The sequence below is a fragment of the Lepisosteus platostomus genome, chromosome 7 (assembly GCF_059453375.1).
Source record: "Lepisosteus platostomus isolate fLepPlt1 chromosome 7, fLepPlt1.hap1, whole genome shotgun sequence".
Lineage (NCBI taxonomy): Eukaryota > Metazoa > Chordata > Actinopteri > Semionotiformes > Lepisosteidae > Lepisosteus > Lepisosteus platostomus.
The window spans coordinates 62,611,590-62,634,180 of record NC_142617.1 but is presented as its reverse complement, the minus strand read 5'-3'; the positions used below and the strand labels follow the sequence as shown (position 1 = coordinate 62,634,180).

The 22,591-nt window shown below is 39.1% G+C and overlaps 1 protein-coding gene across 1 annotated transcript; it reads right to left on the bottom strand.

Annotated features, from left to right (window-relative positions):
- Positions 1 to 1,968: 1,968 nt before the first annotated feature.
- Positions 1,969 to 22,591, bottom strand: ca12 (carbonic anhydrase 12). Its single transcript, XM_088641658.1, has 9 exons — positions 22,440 to 22,591; positions 19,624 to 19,644; positions 13,269 to 13,448; positions 10,758 to 10,900; positions 5,696 to 5,791; positions 5,551 to 5,614; positions 5,122 to 5,279; positions 4,721 to 4,847; positions 1,969 to 3,606 (listed from the first exon to the last, which is right to left on the bottom strand). Exons 1-9 carry the CDS (start codon positions 22,510 to 22,512, stop codon positions 2,933 to 2,935), a joined length of 1,536 nt encoding a protein of 511 aa, XP_088497784.1. The 5' UTR covers positions 22,513 to 22,591; the 3' UTR covers positions 1,969 to 2,932.

Here is a 22,591-nt window from a genome sequence, read left to right as displayed (position 1 = left end):
ACTATACTTTTTTTGTGGGCCTAGAAAAGGTGAGATTTTGGTTCAATGTGGGAATGGTGAACACAGCTGTGAGGGATCTATTTTATGCAGGCTGTACTTTGGTTTAATGTATTTCACTGCTTATTGAATGCCTGAAAAAGCATTTAGCCTTTTCTCTCATCTCCAGCAGTTGGCATTTTAAATATCTGAGCAAATCCAGTTTTCTTTATGCAAGAAATACAGTTGTGATCCAGAGATCATTGCATGTCTGAATGAGCGATTGAAGCATCAGTCATTTGAAAGACCAAGCATATGGGGAAATAGGCAATTGCAGAGGCTTCATGTATAGAGAATGAATCTTAAGAGCTGTAATGGTGTGGAGTTTGTGGTACATTAACAGCTCTGATGGATTAATATGGACCAGCTGAAATTTTACTTTAGATATTATGGATGGTAAATCAAAGTCACTTAGCAATGCAAAAAGGAGTTCATTTTGGAGCACTACTGGTGATAAGAAACCACTTTTTTTTTTGCTTATGGCAGATGCAGAACAAGTACAGAACTAAAACCAACCACTTTGGAATTAGTGCTAGCATTAAATGATCCCTACCATTTATTTTCCTTTATTTCTCCGACGCAGTGATCCTAAAAATCTCAAAAGGCAAGCAAACAAGTAAAAAACAAGGGCAATGCACCACATTCCAAACAGTTAAAAGTTACCATTCACAACAGCGTTAATGCACTCAGATCTGTTTAATATGACAAATGGGGAATTATGTATTCAAATGAAATGGGAAAAACCTCTTTACCAGGTCTTCCTCCCCTCTGAACATTGAAGGAGAAAAGCACAATTAACTTGCATGAATTTGCTCATTAAGGATTAATTATACCTGGAGTTCATTATGAGTTTAAGGATGAGGTTTAGTGTCCTGTACTTAGCAAAGGTAAGATCTGAAACAGCAATTCTAGAAAAAAAGAAAACAAAATCATACATGTACAATTAGGTTTAGCCTAAACCTTACCAGACTCCTCCTTTGAAAAACCATTTTGTGTGTACTTTTAACAACTGTACTTACGCAAACCGAATACAGTAACTTCTCAGAATGACAAAAAAGACCAGTATCTTAATTGTATCCTTCACTGGGCCTCTGATCAGTAAAGAGTCAGATACTCAAGAGTGTGAGGGGTTAGTCACAGAAAAACGTGCACGCAAACAGATACACACAACGAGACACTGATCTCACAAGTGTCAACATACCCAAGTTCATCCCAAGAAGGAAGTCTTTAAAAGAAAAGAAAGAGTCTTACAAAGATTTACAGAGTCAAGTACCCTGCTTTAGAACTACAGTATAGCCAAAAATATGGTTCAGTAAACAGAGAATGAAAAGAAAGATAAATGGCTTGGAGGAAGGAAAGGCATAAAGATGTCATTTTGTGTTTTAAGGGCCATGGTTTAAATATTAATTGCATGTTTAAACAATCACTCATTGTTTTTTTTGAAGTGCCATTCCCCCCTCCTTCCTCCTACTCTCCCCCCTCCCCCCCCGTACACAAACATGAACACTGCCTGGGTGAATGTCAGAACCCTGTCCTCCAAAGCAAAGCCTTTTATTCAGCTATGAATTGCAAAATCATAGCCCTCAAATTACTGCATTCCAGTGAACGGCAAGGTTCTGTTACTGTACATCATCCAGGTGGATGCTGCACATTGGTGGTGGTGGAGGGGATCCCCATTACCTGTAAAGCGCTTTGAGTGGAGTGTCCAGAAAAGCGCTATATAAGTGTAAGCAATTATTATTATTAATTACTGTACATGTTGCTCTATTAGGTTTATTCCATGTATCAGTATAGTGCAAGGTGGTTTTCCATAGAATTAAGTTGTCAATGCCTCTGATGTAGCTACGTCATGACTTCCTGGGGTTTTTGTTTGCTTTTTGAAATTCATATGCCAGTTACTAGTCACTAAGAGTCAATAAAATACTTCAAGGATTTTTTTTTTGCATTGATGGTTTATTTTACAATGTTAGCCTGGGATTCCACTTTCAAGAAATTGCTATTCCAGTTGAAATGTGGTTTCCATTTTCGTCTTAAATGATACACCCAACTCCGTGTTGGCTGGGTCATTAAAAATTTACCTAATGAAATATTTACATGCCAGTAAATCTTTGTGAATGGCTGATCACCTCTTCCCATCTCACATCTGTGATCTTAACCACTTCAGTGAGTAATTGCTACATTAAATCTAGCCATCCAGCAAATGAAATTTAAAAAATAAACACCATTTTTACACAACATATCTGAAGTAAAGGTAAAGAATTTGAATTGTTACAGTCATATAATATATTTACAAGTCAATACACGAGTCTTCTAGAACATATAGTCTATAAAGAATACTGAAGAGTGGATGAATGATACTGCTCGTCTCATTTCTCTCATGGACTGTCAGCATATATTTTTAATATTGTCCAAGTTATGAAAGGTAAGCAGTAGTCCATCTGTACTTTTGGGAAATTTCTCTTTATCAGCGTTTCAGGATTGTTAGTTTGATATTTATAGGCTATTTTATAATCGTTACGTCCTTAGCACGTACTGTTAACTTAAATACTTTACAATGCTTTCTTGGAAGCAGTTCTGGTCTATATTGAGTGCAGTTTACCGTTTTCTAACCAACATTTGTTCTCGTCACTTGTTCCCTTCTGGCCTCCAGTACGTTAAGGGAATCGGCTTGAGAAACCAGTGGCAGAATTAGGAGGATAGCGAGTTTTCATCATGCATACTCTGCATTGCATGGTCTCAGACCATTTTGAATTTTGTGAAGAGCCAGACACTTGGCATTGTATAATACCATGAAGGTATAAATGCAGGCATGTCCTTGTTGACTTATTTCAGCATTCTAGCGCTCTTGGAATGCTCCCATTGAGCATCGGACCATTCCTCACTGCCCATCCTGGCTCTAATCCTCCCACTCGATTTCCTGCTGGTGCCTGGCATGGTGGTGAGAGCCTCTGTGGGCCGACGTGGCCGATAGGCCCACTTCGTTTGCGTCTGTGGCACGCAGGGGAAGCACGGCTGGACCCTTTTTCCTTGGCCTCCGAGATAATCGTTTCAGCATCCGGTCCAGCTCGGCTATTTCTTCCTTGTGCTGGTTGAGGAGGTACATGATGGTTGGGAAGGCAAGTTCAGACTTGCAGTCCAGGTAACTCCTCAGGTTAAGCTCCGGGAAGATGGCATCCTTAATGGCCTCAACAACTTGCTGGTCTGTGGGATGCCCCTTCAGTCTTGAGCGGACTTCCTTTTCTAAAGTTGTGAAACACAAATGGTCATCCTTAGGCCCATACTTTCCAGCCAGTCCTGTGGCTCTGGAATACTTCCAGTGGGAAGGGAATATGAGAGGACTGTCTTGGATCTTCGTCCTTGACCATTTCTGGCTTGGAGAGGCACGATTCCAGCTGTTCTGGTGGTGTTTGCGGTTGGACCACTTTTTGCCAACCCCGGCCTTGCGGCCGAGATTGGGGAGCAAATGCGACATTCCTTCCTCTTCCAAGTCTGAGAGGTCACCAGCTACCAAGTGCTGTACAATTTGTCTTCTCAGGAATGGGGGCGTCATCATTACTGCACTTCCTCTGCCTACACCAGACACAGAGCCAATCACAGAAGTTTAAATCAGTTTCCTACAGGAATCACATTACCCTGCACCTTGCTGCATTATGCCAGCATGCTCCCAGCTTGCTCCTTCAATGTTGCTGTAGGTTAGTGAAGACTCATGCTCCGTCCCATTCCATGCAGGCCTTACTCTGGTTCCATGCATTTGAGATATAGCACGTTTACTGCTATGTATTGTATCAGGATTCAGCAAAATATATAAATAGAGAAAGAGATCCAGGTGGCATGCAACTTTTCATTAACAGTGCATAACATTGTGTTTAGCGATGAAGCCATACTTTGCCATTAGTTCACTGCTCTGTATGGGTGCTTCTGCGTGTGCATTGCAGGGCTAGCATGATATAGATGGATACAGGGAAATATGTTAGTTGCGGAAAATGGCATTTTAGTAGTTCGGGTTGATCCTTATGAATGTAATGGAGCACCAAAATCTTTATGCAGTATCTGGCGCGTCTTGCCTAGCTGAGGGAATGAAGAGCCCAGCCATGAGGCTAGGCTGCCCAACCCCCCCCACCACCACCACTATTGCCAAGAGAGCCAGGATGTTGCATCCCTCCTGCCTCCCCATCTACACAAAGGGAAATCCTGGCTGAGTCATACAAGTGAGCCAAAGTGTACAAGGTTAGATCTTAATCTTTCTCCTGAACATTTGTTACAAGCTCCATGAACTGATGGAATACGTTTTCATATATATATATAGCGCTTTTAAAAGTTAAAATGTCTGGGGAAAAAAAACTTTGTATGGAGTTCGCGTTTTGGGAGAACATTTTTCTTGGTGAAGAGGCATGTAGGCTTTGACATTTATCATGGAAGTAATTAAGTTTGCATTGAAAACCGCAACAAAAAAAAGAAATGCATTCACATTTTGTCTTTTCAGTGAAGCGCAACAGCAGAAGAAAAATGCAAGCAAGTAATATGGTATTGCCAAACTGCGCTGTAAAGAACTGTTTCATTCACATTTCCAGCATCGCTCTCCGAGGCACTGCCATTCAACTGCTATTGAACATTTGTAACCCAAGAAACATTGTCATGCACTTAACTTCTACTGCGTTTTCTGCTTCTGTACGACTAAACTCACCATCCCGGAAGGAAACCAAGATGCGCCTGTCATCTCCATCCTGGAGTTTCCTGTAGTTCCCGTTCAGAGCTATGGGCGTGGGCTCAGTCATACTGGTGGCATATAAAGCAGTTGCCAGTGCCAGGAACTAGGAAGATACCAGCATACTCACTATTCACATACACTGTATACATCATAACATGGTTTGTGAAAGTTATAGGTCGAGCCTTCTTAGAAGTTAAAAAAAAACCTGGAAGTTGCGGTGATTATGTAATAGTAGCATCACCCGTTTTTGATCCATCAAGTTCTCCAAGCTGGTTACCCAGGTGGCTTGTAACATTTACAGTATAGAGTACAATAAGAAAAAGGTAGCGCTCAAATTGGAATTTCACGCAGTCGGCCACATGTGGTTCAGGATCTACCTGCTCCTGTGAAATGCTGACAGGATTCCTGAACACTGTCCAGAGGACGCTGGGATAGCAGGGAGGGGTTGTCAAAGAGCCGTCGTAGCGGTAGTATTCATCTAACCGCTTGGGGAGAAGCTCTTGGATGTTGAACGCTGGAACCTGCACGTTTTGATCTATGAAAGACATTTAATAGTCTTTAATTCAACGGAGACTGATCTTAGCAGGATTTTAAATTGATTGAAAAAGCACAGTGGTCATGAATTATCTCGAGACAATTGCTGGGAACTGCAAAATATACCAGACTGACAGGAAGACAAATCAGAAAATTGTTTTCCCAATGAGAATTGTGAGTCTCCAGAAAACGACTTGAAACTGGGTTCAATAGTGTTGGATTAAAAAAAAAAATCCAAAGTTCTAAAAATAATCAAAGTAAATGAGATTCACCTTTATATTTGACGGCATCAATGTATCGGAGTAAATGTTCAAAGGCTGGATTGAATTGGCCCACCTAAATTAGAGCAAACAGATCTCAGATCATCAGAATTGATCACTTCCCGTCAACAAGATTCACTTCCTGTCCTGATCTCACCTCAATGAAAATACCCAATACAGCCAGACCATCCTTTTTATCTGCTGCCACGGAGCTGTTGGGATACACATCCGAGTTGAAATGTACAACATGCATCTAGGAAAGAAAGCACAAATGAAGCTGAAGACATTTCCACTGGGAGGGGAAAGGTAATCACAAGAATAACAAGCAAGATACTGCATCCATCAAAAAGCACTGTATATATACAGACAGTCTAGAGAAGTTAAATATTTTAAGTATGTTGTATTTACTATATAAACTCTTTGTTCTGGGACAGTTAAACTAGCGTTTCTAGAACTGTTCTGTAGGTTAAATATTTTTATAGAATAGAATCTGAGCTCATTCTTAGTGTGGGAACAAATTGTCTCTAAAAGAGCGTGTGTACATATTAAATATACACAAGTATATTAAGTTACCATTCCTTTGAATCATGTATTAACAGAATGCAATAATGTCTGATCACTACAGGGGGATGACTACCACATACTTCATATTATAAAAAAACTTGACCCCCCCCAAAAAAATGGTGTTCCACTGCATTGCATACTTACACTGGCTGAGGTAATAAATACAATCATTCCTGGGTAAATGAATCGGTGCCACTACCGTGCACAGGAACTGAGTGGTTATGGATCGAAGTGCCTTTAAAAAACCAGTTCTGAAGTTGGAGCTCAGTACATCTGGGAAAATGCAGTTCTAACCATATAAAGTTAATTCCAGGATGGAATTAAGCCACTCTATAAAGAGGAGCATATTTCAGCATGTGCTGCCTACGTTTCACTTTCCAGAGCAAAGAAACTTCTAGTTCGCCATGGATCTCAGTCCGTTGAAAGCAGTGCTAAGTTTCCACAGAAATTAAACACCTCCTTCCCCTTTTTGTTTGCCCTCTCCTGAAGTGATCTACTACATCTTGGGGGTAAAAAAAGGACTCTTTAAACATCCTGCAAGGTAAATATTCAAGAACTGCATCATTATCAGTCATAGCAGGGCATTTCCAGTCCTCCTCCTGGAGGGCTTGCGAGTTTGAAGATTTTCTTTAAGAGCACCTAGAGTTGTTAAATTAGTCCAGATAAGCCAACCTGCTAGCTTAAATCCATGAGCCAAAATGGAACCCAGCAGATACACCCAGCAGATACTACCCTGGAACAGCGATGTCCATGATGCAGTTTATGAATATTTAGGCTTGGTCAGCTGTCAGACGGATTATTAACTCTTCATTTTGCAGATTGACCCCCCCACCTACCCAAGTCTTAAACATGGAGACGCATACAGAAAAATGTCTGGGTTACAATCGTGCACAAGATCTGTGCCTAATCTTTATGATCTTTAAAACTATTTGGAAAACGGTTCAAGTAGGGAGCTGTGTCGGCATCTGTAGGCTGCAAAGGAACAAGAAAGGTTTATTCCCTGCAGAAGAGAAGAAAAAACACGTTTCAGCTGTGGAGCCTTCTGAAGAGCCACACACCTGTAGAAGGCTCCACAGCCAAAAGGTTATGTTTATTTATTTCTTTTTTCAGCATGGAATAAACCTTTACTTGCATCCTGGAAACCATTTTTTTATTCCAGGTCTTCATTTGTCCATGTTACTCCTAAAACATGGATCAAGTTTTTTTAAAAATCCACTATTCACCCATTTATTCTGAAGTATAGTTTAAATGAGATTTTCGTCTTTAAAATAATTGTGCTTTACGTGGAAGGATGAAAGTATTTAGGGATTATTCCACACAGAAAACATTGAGACGGCATGTGTTATTTGTAAACACAGGTTTTGAAGCAAGCACTCTCTGAAAAGCTGAGAATTTACAGTAGTCTTACTCTACTTAATTATTCCTGCCATTGAAATAATTGCCTTCTGAGCCTCCACCAAGACTCAAAGTTTACTTGAATGTGCAAGTAAACCATGGCAGAGATGGAGCTGCTGGCGTGGCAGTTTTGCCACATAGAAAGAAGCCATTTAAAAGGTGGTTATGAATATGAGCCCAGTTTACAACATGCAGTCTAGTTAATCCTGTTGAGTCTTCCGCATATGTACTATTTAAGTCAAAGTCTGAGGTTAAGGAATAAGTACAGCCAAAAGTAGTAAAAGGGATATATGATTAAATATGCAAATATTCCAATAGACGTTTGTCCTTTAGCTAGAGCAAATGGCTATTACAGTTTCAGAAAGCTTGGGCTTGTTGGAAATGCACCTCAGCTTTAGATAGTAGGACAACACTTGACATATGCAGCAATATTGTTTGAAGCCAACAGACCCTGTAAAGGAGTTCTTTTTGCGCAGGTCAGTAGTTATGCACTACTGAGCATATAATCTCCACAGCCATAGTTATATTGAACTGGTATTCACTTGCGTCATTGTCTGAAAGTAGTAATTAAAGTGGTACAGTCTAATCCATCTTCCATTTCAGTTGAGTTAATTTCAGCCAAGTGGTTCATACCACATTTTTTCAGAGCTATCCCATTCATATACCTGTCGTACCTAAAGAATCGTGCTGTGCCCCTTTACAGGTAAACTACTGCCGTTCCTGGCTTCCGTGTGGCAGAGGCATTAATGATTTGTGGTTGAAAATCTTAAATGTACAAATGATCAATTATTTATCTCCCAAAAGAATGAACACCCTCCTCTAATATGACACAATCAGTACAGACTTATTTAAAATATATAAAAAATGAAATGGGGTGTACTTTGTAATTTTACTATACAGAAAAATTATATTTCTCAATTGGCCAAACCTGTAATAAATTGGCAATCCAATGTAAAGGGAGAGTCTTATGAAGAACTCCTGGGGGGGGACTGTTAATTATATTTAATGAATATTAAAAGATATGATGATTTTAAAATTAAACTTGGATCACAGTCCAATTCAATGTATTGTCTTTAATTATGGTAATAGGTTTGAGCAGACCCTATAATAAAGCATTTTTAATTCTAAAAAGTTATATTTCCTGGTTGTTTTTTAATAACATGCCTATTAAGCAGTAGGTTCATTTCCTGAGCTTACTTTAAAATTGGTCTGAAACTACATGAGCAAGTCACTATGGCATGAGTTCTCAGTCCTAGTGGTCCATATGCCTGCTGGTTTTTGTTCCACCTAAACAAAGTTACACAATTGAATCTTTAATTGTTCAACAAAATAGATTGTAACAGTTTGATTTTCAGCTCTTCAAACATGTTGCTTGTTCCCTTCTGACTATTGCATTTCATGTGTAAAAATTCCAGACATCCGAGTATAAAACAAGCTTATAAAGTTTTACAATGAAGTAATTAAGCTCAGCTGGAATGAAAACCCGTAGATACAAGTTCCTCTACGATCAGTAATGGGAACTCTGGTCTAGGTCTTGAGTGTCAGTCTACAAATATACTGACATTTCCCAATAACCATAACATTTGTGGAATCGTTCATTATACATCAGCAATTTAAAAGCCACAAGCAAGAAAGTCAGAACCCAAGAAAAAAACAGTGCAGTTTAAGTAGACTGTTACCACGGTCCCAGAGAATCAGCATGCCTGCATAAAACAGATATGGTTGCTTTAAGTTAAAAAAAAAGCAAAGATTTTAAAGCCTGGAAATCTCAGACTACAAATGAAGAACACATTACACATCTTGAATGGAATCCAGAGATGGATCGCAGCACGGTCCAAACCGCAAGCGCCTCTCAAGACTAGACAATAAGGACACAATTACAAAGTGAAGAAAGCAGAGCAGGCAGTATTGACCTCAGAGCCGAGACACTTGACCTCAGATCAGCTGCTATGTCCTTCCGCCAGGAATACATGCAGAAGCATTGCAAGATGGCCCTGCTGTAGGTGTGAAGTTTTCGGATGCTCTGAGGTTGTGCAATGTTCTGAAGGACAAACCCAATTGCAACTGTACAGCTATGCAGGGTCTTGAACGTGATTCATTAAAATGCTAAAATAATTGTCATTTTCTTTTTTTAATTAGCATTTTCTAATTAGGCAATAATTTTGCTATGGTTTCAGTCCTTTTCTACTAAGTTCAAGGACTTGGGAGAAAAAAAAACCGTAGATGAAATGGTCCTTTTCCTTAGAAAGGAACAGCCTACTTAAGCTAACGTTACTGTACATCCCATGGCAACAATAGGTACTATAATGGAACAGACAGTGGGAATGTCTCATGGATGCATGGATTTTCCATCCAAGTTTAGATTCTTGGGGCTTACTTTGATATAGCATCATTGTGTGACCCATGGCTGCATCTTTTCCAAGGGCAGAAACGATAGAATAAACCAGGCCAAAATCATGCAATGAGTCCCTTTCAGTGATGAGTCTTAATAAAACACTATTTCTTAGGAATCATTGATAGTGTCCTATTTTAACTGTCAAGTTAAATGTCAAGTGCAATGTGCTGTATTAAAGTCTAGATCGCAAATTTATATCCAACCAGTTAAGGTAAGGAAGGATCTCTACACTGTTGTTGGTTTGGTAGTTGTAATTTACACCATTCATGTTTTAATCATTTAAAGAGAAAAGCCAAGTTGGCTTGTAAGCTAAAAAAAGTAGACAGAGGTTATTTAAACAAAAATTATGTTTCCAAGAAATGATTGAAGTTGTCGATGTTTAGTGTTAATATTATTTTAACAATTTTATTATCAGGAAGGATCTTTTACATCCATTAAGGTAAAGAAAGTAAGGAGATCTCTACTAAAGTATTTCCTATAGAGCTGTATAATTAGACATTGTGAAACATACATAGTCACTACAAATATTTCTTCCCTGCTGCACTGCAGAACAGAAAGGCAATGCACGTCTCTCTAGCTTGAGGACATCAGATGTAGCGGAGTTCTAACATTCAAACAAGAAGATTCTTCCAAATCAGACATATATGCACAATATACATCTAGATATGATTCAAAATTCACAAATGTGAAAAATGAATGCCACAGAAAGTCAACATTTGATGATCATAAAAGGAATGCAGATGTGTGCTGCAGGCACTGGCTCCAACTCCGAAAGCAGAGAGTTAATGTTGTAGCGCAGGGACTAAGTGCTCTGTATTACAGGTGTACACTGCGGTGAATGAACACGAGTTTCTGGTCAGCTCACCTCCACTGCGAACTGTTTGCCATCGATTGCATGCTCAGATCCAGCTGGCAGGCTGGAGCTTCCCCAGTGGAAATGAAGCTGGGCGGCCGAGTAGCGGTTTGGCAGGCTGGCGATGTGCATTCGGGACGGCAGAGACAATTGCACTGGGAAAGGAAAGCCGCAGATCAGTCAGCACTCTTCAACGTCACTAAAATAGCAGGTGGATACCTCACACTTGCTGTACACCACACTAAAAATCTGGCCTTTGCTTGCTAAGCCATCCAGCTGTGGACAAAAGCAGCTACAGCTCTTTGCGAAAGATCAAGAGTTCTCCTCGAACGGCATTCTCGTTCCCAATTTAACAATTCGTTTTGGGTTTTCATTTCAGGCAGAACGGAGGAACATTACAGTTCTCTGTGTTGTAATGAAACAGGATTATATGCCAAATGATAATGTATGAAAAGTATGCCTTTAATTGGAAAATGGAACTAATCCGAATTTCTGATAACCCTTTTTGATCAATGTTCAGCCATGGGTTTGTTTCAAATGGGGCCATTGAACTCGGGAGATGTAACGGAGCCTTTATTTGCAAATTCCTGGCAAGATGAGGAAACAAAAATGCAGTGGCCTTCACACAAAGACACTCCAAGTGACTTCATTTCAGAGATGTCAAGAATTAAAGAAAATGACTACTCAACTTCAGTCTCCATGACCCAGCTAAATTAAATGCCTCAATAAGCTTTTTGAAAGGAAGAAGTTGACTTTTTTCCTCCACCTGTTTTGTAACAAGGCACACCCCTCTGACGCAAATGCTTTGCACTCTCAAGATGAGTTTCCATAGGATACCTTCAGAACTGCAGTTGTATGGGAAAATAAGCAGGGTCAGCAGTAGTAATGCACTAGGAGCAACTGTCAGTCTTGCAGCCCGTGGTAATTTAGCACACAAGGGAACCTTAGTCTGATTTGCAAACTAACATTTGTCTTATTTACGCATCGAAGCAGGCAATAATTAAACATATCATTATGGTTGCACATAAACCACAGGTCGAGGTTGATCTTTTCAGTTTTACCATAATTAAGATGATCAGGATTTATGCAAAAATAAAGTGCTACTTATCTATTCTAACATTTGTGTATGAGGATTCTATAAAGATAATTATCCTGATGCAATGTCTTAGACAGACAGTGGTGAGCTACAATTTTAGGCCTAATCACACATGTGGATTTTTCCCCACTTATTCCTTAGAACATAATGCTTTTGAACTGTGTGGAATTTCATTCCTTACATGTTTTACATCAGAGCACAGTGCATTAGCATTATTAGACTTTTCTCTCCATAGAATGAAAGGTAATATTTGTACCACAAAAATTTTTTAATTGAACTGAACTGCTCAGTGCTCTTTATTTTGAGAGGTAAATCCACTCACACCTTGTTTGCTGACTTTTTTCACCTCAGAAGAGGCAAACTTTAAAACACAAATTGTCATTTGTAAAATGCTGCAATAATATCTACACATTATCTACAAAACTGTCTCCTGATGGGTATAAATTGTAGAAGTGCTTTTGATCACCAAATGAATGTCTCACGGCAATTTCATGCTTAGGCCTAATTAATGCTCATACATAACCAACAGGGAGCTGCCTATCCATTGTGTGGTTAATTAAATATTAATTTCAGCAGCCAAAATGTGCTCACCAGGTTTTACAAGCCCTGCAATGTCCAATTTGTAACACATACACAGAAAGTTATCATGAGGAGTGCTTCACTGATTGTTAGACTTAGAGGCGAAGTCAAAAACGGGATGACTTCAAAATATTTTGCAGCTGCTAAATTGAAGATGCAGAACAACTCAATGTTCTTTATGAGAATTTAAAAAAAAGTTTAGTTTCTTAATCATTTCTGAGAATTTGGTTGCTTAGCTTTAGGAACCTTTATTTCAAGATTCACTTGAAGGAGCATTCAAACCATTCAGAAGTTATGCCTTGGTTCATTTCAAAAGGGAGGAGTTTTACAATTTAGCTGACTTCTTGGAATATAGTATTTAATACACACACTAAAATACATGTTTTGCAAAAGACTAATTATATTCTCAGAACAACGGGGAATTATGTAAATACTCTAAAAGCTTTTTGTGTACGTAGAAGATCTGGAAGCCTTTAGAGGTCTGTAGAGCTCTTTTGGGGAAAAAAAAATATATTAGGCATGGAAAGTATTTGTCTTGAGCCAGCCACCTCTAAAATATGCTTACAATTTTGTAAAGTGGCAGATTTCAGATCTCTTTGCAGTACTGTAACAATTGCAGAATAAGTGGGAAGTAAAGGAATTTTAGGTAGGAGGAGTGCACTCCAAGTGGACTGATCAGTTAAGGTTTCAGAAAGTTTTTAAACACCTTAGTCTTCAACCATCTCCCCCCCCACCCCCCATACAGAGATCTCAAAATCATGCAGTGTTGCAATATATTTGATCTGCAAAGGCTGTTTGCATGCACAAACTCTGACACAGGATACCCTGGGGGAGGTATTTATACTGACCTGAGTGGCCGTTGTTCATCAGAGTAAGTTGCTCAGTGGCAGACAGATTGTAATCTCTGACCTCTATGGGCTTGAGCGTGGAGTCGTACTGCAGGAGCTCAGTCTGGAAGTCAATGGGGGACTGAAATACACCACCGCAGAAGGGGTAGTATTTAGACCAGTGACTCTCTCCATCTGGGCCTGAAATAGCACATAGACCAAGACCAACACATATTTAATGAAAAGGCACTACTCCATAGATTTTGAAGAACACCTGCTTACGTAAAGAATGCTCCATTAGTCCCTTAAAAACACAAGGGAAATTTTCTATTTCCGAGAGCTGTTTTAAAATCTTTCACTGCAACTTCCTGTATCTAATAAAGTAAGATATCGACAGATCCTTAGTTGATTCCAGGGCATAGGGGGAATGATTTTGACAAAACAGGAACTCTGGGTGACTTCAAAGCCCTTGATGCCCCTCCTCCTGGCTTTGTGAAAGCTTTATTAGCAATAAAAAAAGGTATCATTAACTGCATAGCTGTGATTACTCTCCACTAAAGAAGTATGCTAGCATGCAATTTGCCATGATAGTTAAGAGCCGTAAACTGCTGAGGTAAAGAATGTGTAGCAAAGGCTATAGTTAGTCAACAAGAAAGACACACCTGTTTATATGAAAAATTAATTTGTGCATGAGGTATTCCTTCCCAACTTCCAGTTAGAATAAATTCTGCAGCTTGCTTTCAAGCAAGAAGATGACCAAATGACACTTCCAGTATAAAGCCATATCACTCTGCAACTCACAACTGGCTGCCCACTGAAGCTAAGCGGGTGTGAGCCTGGCCAGTACCTGGATGGGAGACCTATTGGGAAAAACTAAGGTTGCTGCTGGAAGAGGTGTTAGTGGGGCCAGCAGGGGGCGCTCACCCTGCGGTCTGTGTGGGTCCTAATGCCCCAGTATAGTGACAGGGACACTTTGCTGTAAACAGGCGCCGTCCTTCGGTTAAGACGTTAAACCGAGGTCCTGACTCTCTGTGGTCATTAAAAATCCCAGGGCGTTTCTCGAAAAGAGTAGGGGTGTAACCCCAGCGTCCTGGCCAAATTTCCCATTGGCCCTTACCAATCATGGCCTCTTAATAATCCTCATCTATGAACTGGCTTCATTACTCTGCTCTCCTCCCCACTGATAGCTGGTGTGTGGGGAGTGTACTGGTGCATCACCCAGGTGGATGCTACACATTGGTAGTGGTGGAGGGGAGTTCCCATTACCTGTAAAGCGCTTTGAGTGGAGTGTCTAGAAAAGCGCTATATAAGTGTAAGCAATTATCATTAAAGTTTTTAAATAAGAGTGCGGCCAGTCGGTTAGAAATCTGGTTCTATACATTCTCAAAACTCAAGGTTTCAGCTGACTATTAATGCATCTGTGTGGTCTTAATTGTGTCTTCCTCTATTTCAATATAAAAAAATTAAAGTGGGGAAAGGAATTCTCCTTTGAGCTTCTTATTGAAAGAAGTGAGTAAAGGCACAATGGGGAAAAGATACAGAGAGCCATCCATGTTGAGGATAGAAGTATATAGATTTAGAAGAATTTAGGTTCCAGTTATGAAAAGGACAGAATTGTAACTTTAAAAACACTGAACTAATGAGCACCAAAATTGATTGCCTGTAGCATTTTAAAGTCGGTATAGGAATTACGTTAATGCATATAATCTTACATACAAATACTGTAAACCCATGTTTTAATAACAGGAAAAGGCAAACCGGTATTAGGCACAAAGTGGAACTTATGAAATTACCATAACAGTTAATTAACGCAAAACATTTATAGGAAGACCTCAAAAGCATCAGCTCTTTTTGTGAGGTCATCGCCTTGCATGTTATTGGCTCTCTAGGATGTAATTCACTACATTGTTTTTGCTATTTTCAGATTTGGCAAACAAACAAAATAGTCATATAGGAGGCATTAAATTACAGGCTGTTAACTGGAGTGGAGTAACCCCTCCTTAACTACAAAAAAAAAATCATGATATTTAAATTTGTTGATTTACACACTGTGTGTAAGTGTACATTTCTAAATACAGTTAAAAAATAGTCAGGCACATTTTAATTTAATACTTTGCTCACCTCCATCCTTAAAGCTGAGGGTTAACAAGCTAGAAATCTGTACATTAGTGAATAACTGATCACCAAGACATTTACAGTAAGAATATCAGGAAGAAAATACGAGCCATCTCTTGAGTCATGATTCCTTGCATCACAGGTCACTCTGTTTGAAGTATAATTTAAGTTCAATTGAATTGTGTATGTAAATTGTAGATATTTACATTCCCTAGTAACTAAAATCTGCTCAGTTGTACAAAACTGTAGTAAAGCTAGTACAGCTTATTTGATGACACGCTTTCTGGAAGGAAGAATGTCCTTCCTAATGTTAGAAAGGTGTAAAAGTACATTGCATAGGCAGTACAGGATGAAATCCACACAATGGCTTCTCCCGAGGAAAGATCCTGATTTTGTGATCCTAAAACATCCCAACTCCTCATTATCGTACAGTGACAGATGACTGTGAGCCCAATAAAATCACAAAAGGCACTTAAATTAACCTTAAATCCTAATCAGGAAATAGCACTGTTTGAGTTTAATTAGGAGTTCAAGACAAATCCCCAGGGATGAAGTGTCCTCTAATCACTCTTGGGGGGAAGTGTCTATTTACATCTGAAAACAAGAAAGCAGAAATGAATTGTTTCCCTTTTCTTGCTAGATAATGCTTTCTTGACTGATCTGTTACCGTTTCCCACCCCCCCCGTCCCCAAAAGGCTTTTATTTAATTTTACATCTAGTCAAATTTTAACAATGTAATGTGTGCTTTTTTAAAGTTTAGAATAGTAACACTTATGTACTGTAAAAGTCTGTCTGGTTTGGGTTGCAGGCACAAGGGTTTTGCCTTTGAGCAAAATAGGATAACCAGGACAATTCTATTATTTTAAATACAAAACAGTCTAAAATAACTTAAGGTAAAAACAAATTGTGTGATTATCTCATGGCAATAAGTGTTAGTGGATGACTGTATGATTAAAAGTTTTCAGCAAAAACTCCCCTCCAAACTGGCTTCGGTCATCGTCACAGCACAGAAACTGCCCTGATCAAAGTCACTAATCTTCTAATAGCTTCCGATTCTGGTTCTCTTTCTATACTCATCCTTCTTGATCTCAGTGCTGCTTTTGACACTGTTGACCATAACATCTTTCTCTCTCGTCTTGAGACTATGTTTGGAGTTTCTGACACTGCTCTCAAATGGTTCAAATCTTACCTCAGAAATATCGCTAGACTACACCCTATGCTATCACCAACTGTAACTGAAAAGCTGATCAACACATTTGTGTTCTCTTGAATTGACTACTGTAATGCTCTACTCGCTGGGGTATCTAAATCTACTTTGAACAAACTCCAGTATGTCCAAAATTCAGCAGCCAGAATCCTGACCAGGTCAAGTGCAAATGATCACATTACTCCTATCCTGGAGTCCTTGCACTGGCTTCCAGTCAAATTCCGTGTAGACTTTAAAATCCTCATGCTCACCTATAAGGCTCTGCATGGCTTGGCACCTCAGTACCTGTCTGAACTATTATCGCTATACTACCCACCTCGCAACCTTCGCTCTTCAAGTTCTGCCCTCCTTACTGTCCCCCAAGCCCATCTACATTGTATGGGTGACAGGGCCTTCTCCCATTATGACCCCAAGCTCTGGAACTCTCTGCCCAAGGATATTAGCGAGTCACCTTCTCTAAACTCCTTCAAATCCAGACTCAAACCCTTCTTCTTTAGAAAAGCCTTTACTTACACTAACTGGTTCATTTCTTCACCCCTCTGCTTTTCTTAGTACCACCATCCACAGTCTCCTCTATATATTGTAATTGTGTTTTATCTTGTGTATTCTTTATTTATTTATTCATTCTTATTTATTGTTGTCATCATGTAAAGTGCTTTAAAAGGTGGTTTATAAAGTAAAGTTTATTATAATAATAACAACAGCTTAGATTTATGGAGAAGATTAAGGATCTGTTATGATAATGAGATTTCTCTTCAGGTCATCACTTAACATGCTTAAGAAGGGGCATTTTATTTTGATTTGCAAATCAAAAGGGTCTGAGATCTAGCTTTTTTTAAATGCACATTTACCATTGTTTCCACCACTACAACTATTTACATTATCAGCTGTGTTCTTCCTTTAGGAAACACAAGCTTATCTTTAGCATAGCAATGCCCCTAGGGTAAATGTATACTCTGGAATTTCCTAATCCATCATATTGACAAATATTACTCCTTTGTCACCGGATTTTAAATACATTTCCTTGGTTTAACAGAAAAGCATCAAAGCATTGAGTAATACATGCAGACCACTGCATATTGTTTACAAAAAGAAAGGATAATGAAAGCCTGAGATAGATTTAATCAGTAAAGAAATCCCTCAAATAAGGAAAAACTGCTGCATAGCAGATCCTCTAATAAGGCCTGACAAGCAGTTACATTCTGCTGCTTCTGGACCAGTTAATTTGAACATTGTAAAACATTGGTTCTGAGCTTTTTTTTTTACCATTCCTAAAATACTGTGTGAAACATTCAGCATGGAATAAACCTTTACTGGTTTTATTTAAAAGAGAAGAAAAGAAAATTTCGGCTGTGGAGTCTTCTTCGGGTGTCACAGCCAAAGCATTTCTTTTCATCTTGGAATAAACCTTTGCCTGTTCCTTCGCAGCCTGCACATGCTGACTCAGCTACCTACTTGAACTACTTTAATAGATAATGTTGGCTATAACCCTAAACCAGCACTGTGCAGTCCTGGTCCAAGAGATCGGGTGCCTGCAGGTTTTCAGGAGCTCCTTATAGAGACAGCACCTGAAGAGCCAAGAGAAGCTGTTAAATTGGTCCAGTTAAAGCTATGACCAGCTGCTTCAGATCGGAATGAGAACCAGCACTGCCCCCCCCCAAGAACAGGATTAGACAGCCCTGCTCTAAACCACAAAGCACAGACTCATCATGCATTAATCGTGAGTACAGCCATCATAAGAATGAAATACACCACTGGAAGGGTTGTTTGAAAGATGTTCTGTGAAGGGCACGGGGTATTCGGGCATGCAACAATGTACAATAGTTCGCTGTGAAGCATTATAAAGGCCTTGCAGAAAATAATGGAAAGTATAAGGTAGTTTGGCAACCTAGGACAAAATATGGCAAAACAAAGCATGTCCATTGTATAAGCATGGGGAAATGATGAACAGCAGTAATTTTCTAGTCTACAGTGTAATGTTTTGTCTGAACAATGCAACCTGCTTACTGTTGTCCCACCTATTTTGTATTTTAATGCTGCTGCAATCACAGCATTTCCCATTATTGTGGGCCTGCTAGGCTGTTAACTTGTGTACTTGCATCCTGACAAAGTGAAGGCTGAAAGACACAGACTTAAGGGAAAATGAAGGTCTGAGTCATGGGGTGACCAACCATAGCTTTGACTGCTCCTCAATTGCAGTCCTCAAACTTTCTCCAAAGCAAGAGGTTTAGAATGCAGTTATTAGTGGACAAAGGTTCAGTCCTGGAATTTAAGCAACTGCTGGTCTGGCTTACACGGTAGCTCGCTCTGTTATTTGAATGCTGAGGACATCAGTTATTAAAAGGGTGGAGGAATGAGACTGGGCTTTGGGACTTAAGACAAGCAATAAGGACCTTTTCCAGTACCATCAACACTGTGCTTCTTACAAAGAAATAAAGCACAGTAGGAGTGTTTTATATTGGCAGAAGTGCTAATTAGCGATATGGGAGTAATTCAGACAGAATGGAGTAATCAGAAGTGTATAGTGGGAATATGTCACCAGTCTGTAGGCAAATTAAGGCCACTGAGTCTGAATTTTTGATAAAGTGGTCAGGAAAAAGTTTGACCTCTAGAATGAATGAGAACCGAGGGAATCTGAAGAGATTGTTTTAGGTTGTGACCCTCAAGCCAAATTGGTTCAAGTATCCCTTTCTTTTCAACCCCTCTGGGACTCTGAATAGATTGTAAACTGTAGCTAAAAAAAAATAAACCACCATTTCATTGCAAATCTGCTGATAATACAAGAATGTGTGAGGTGAATTCAACTTTATACCCTTAAAGACCTAGGCAATTTGTCTGGCATTACAGTAATTTCTATTTTCCAGTGAAGAGTGGTGTAATTGGATATGCTAAAGTTCAAGAGAAGCCAAGATGTTATAATGGTGATTCAGGGTGAGACAGCAAGACTTTTTACCAAATCACAGAGACACAGGAGTGTCCAGACCTTCATTTAAAAGCTTTCTAAAAACATGCTTAGCAGTCTGCAAGTGCCACAGCCAAGAATAACATACTTACCAAAGTATGTCCACTTAACACCTGAAACACAAAATAAAAACATGAGTCAGTTTACAGCTCCTGGAAATGTACCTTTGTTGTACTGTAGGTCCTCCTGCTTCATTGACCGATGAATAAGTAACATGCTTTTCTCTAAATATTCTTCATACTAATTTTACAGATCCGTGCCATTCTTTAACTAGATTATAGCAAGGTTCCATAAAAGTCATGCTATACCAGACTCCAATAAGCATATCCTTTGAATGGAAAAAGCAAAGTATAAATATAGTATATTTGCTATTGGCATGCCATCTAGAACTTCCACAGTACATTAAAAAAATGCAAATGGGCAGAAACAAAATGTAAGAAGTGAAAATATGATCTTGAATTTACCAATTTGCATCAAGATGACACTTTAAAGCCCTGTATTTGTGTGTGCTGGACATATTCATTTTAGATTTGCTTTAATCACCCACGTTATTTATAGGACTTCGAAAAGAAGAACGTGGTTCAAAAATAACTTTTAAAGCATGGAGCTTTATCCATTTTAATTAACTAAAATTACATTTAAAGCTGCTCTGTATGTGAAATTAACAACATCCCCCTGCCCCAACTGCTTTGTGCACCTGGTTCAGTTTATTACAACAGTAAAAACTGAATGCTCTTAACAGCATAAACAATGCAATTTTGTTTTTTTTAAAAAAGCTTTGTATTGGTTTTGAAGGGTAACACAGAGAACCACCTTCACTTGGCTAAGGATGAAAACAAGGTCCACTGTACACCACAGCAACCTTGCACTGTCTCATAGAAGAAAGGAAAGTGGTTGTTTCAAACATTATCTTGATTTGGTGTAGTTATACATCTGCAACCACTGGATAAACAGCGTGGGCCATATTATTATGGCTTCAATAAGCAAAAGTGCTAGAACACTCTGAAGTGTGCCTAAAGCACTCATGTCAGTGCTACACTGTACATCCTACATCTTGCTAAAGCTTGGGAAGGTTCCTGTGGGTACTGCATCTACCTTTTCAGCTTGTTGTGGTAACTGAGGTTTCCAGATATTTTCTTATTGATCTTTGCCTGAAGCCCTAAGCAGCCTACTGCTTCTTTGAGTCGTTTGCATTGGTTCAAAAGGAATTTCTTTTCCCCGAAAAAAAATGAGTAATGAAAAACAAAAAATTAAAAGGAAGTCAAACATCAAATTAGATCACAAAACTCTCATGCATGCCTTTTATTGCAGTAGAAATGTATAACAGTTTATACTTTGTGCTTATCAGCTGTGAAGATTTTATTGATTTGCAAACTTCAACAAGCCTGGTCATTCAAAGAAGTGGGTGACTCATTACTCACAAGAAGGCATGGTTATTGTGCCAGTGTTCTCTGCTCTTCACTATGTACCATGTTCTATGGCACTATGTGGTTAGGAGAGCACCTACAGTTATTCGAATACAGAACTATGCCACAACAGTTTTCTTAGTGTCTAGTGTTGGCACACAGCTCTATGATGTTAAGAAAGTTGTGGGAGTTTCTCAGCCACTGAGATGGTAGAGTTTAGTAGGCGGACAAAATGCGCCCCTAGTCGTTTACGGTTCGCTAGGGAGTCAAAACTATGGTGCTTAACGTTTAGTACTGTATATTTATAGCTTTGCAAGACGCGTCTTTTTGTTTTCATTTGATACAGTGTTGCATCTACCTAAAAAAACATCATTAGGCTTTTCTTAAAGTAAAGTTTGCACTCAGTTTCATTTTTGTCATTTTAGCGGAGATTTTCACGCTTTAAAAAGAATGCGACGGAGAAGAACAGCACGTAACTCCAAAAGGAAACTCAAGACCGCTTTAGTCTTGAGACTTCAGTCACTTTTTTATCATCCCCACAGCAATCGTGTTGCTCGTTTCAAGAACAAGTCAATAGCCTTTAAAAATATCGGTTTTTTAAGATTCTTGGGCGTGCTTCATATAGATTAAACGGATAATGGTTTTGTATTCATTAGCATGCGCTTCTGTTCACTTCATTAAGCGCTGTGGTGTAAATGGTCCACATCCGTTTCCATAACTACCACAGCAATGCTATACTGAATGGATGCGTGTTGGGTCTTCAGAGGGAATCTCCAGTATTTAATGTAAACAAACGCATGCATACGTGTTTAAAGTACTTTGTGGTAGCTGTGAACAGAATCTTACTACGATACTAAATATGGATACATTTCCTCTATACTTATAATCCAACACCTTGCCTGTAAACATGACCATTAGTATCAATAAATTGTTGAATACTTTATTTTGAAAAAGAAAAATTAGTCATCCCTTCCCAAAAATACGTAATTTCAATTGGTCTCTGGAGCATTAAATGGACAAAATAAATTTTGCAGAGTTGTTCAAGAGCAATTAGATAATTCGGGCTGGTCCTAATTATAATTAGCCATTGTTTAATTGAAAATGCATATGGTCTGGACTACAAAATGTTCTCTATTAGTGAGTAACGTGTTTTCCGTGATTTAGGAAAGAAAGATTTCCAACATTGCTAGATGCTTAAGTAATATTACTTTGAGCACGTTTTTTTCAGAACGTAATGACATTCTTTGCACGTGGTTATTCGGAGATGTGCAACTTGATTGTGGTCATTCTGCAGCTCGTCTTGCCAAATAAGTCTCTTGATGAGCAAAAAGACCATCAAACAGGAACGACAATTGGTTTTTAAGCTTAAAAAGCTATTTACATTCCAGGCAACATATTCCAGATACTATAAACATCCTAAAAAGTTTAAACAGACTTAGAAAATGTTGATACAGTAGGTGAAGGCATTGCATTTAAAAAGTCTCCACGCTTGAATATCTTACCTTGAGCAGCTGAGAGAGTGAATTCAGTCGTAAGGAGGGACACGAGTATGGCTGGCAGGTAGTGGCAAGACATTTTACCTCTTGTTCCAACCAAGATCACAGTCTCATTTGGCTGAAGTAGGCAATCTTAAATTGCTGCCTCTTTCAGACCG

Excerpts from the sequence above, each read along its gene's own strand:
- ca12 (XM_088641658.1), bottom strand. The coding sequence starts at position 22,512 with ATGTCTTGCCACTACCTGCCAGCCATACTCGTGTCCCTCCTTACGACT. Across the intron at positions 5,792-10,757 it reads GCAAACAGTTCGCAGTGGAG|ATGCATGTTGTACATTTCAA; the intron begins GTGAGCTGACCA and ends TTTCTTTCCTAG. Across the intron at positions 4,848-5,121 it reads TCAGCATTTCACAGGAGCAG|TTCCTGGCACTGGCAACTGC; the intron begins GTAGATCCTGAA and ends GTATCTTCCTAG.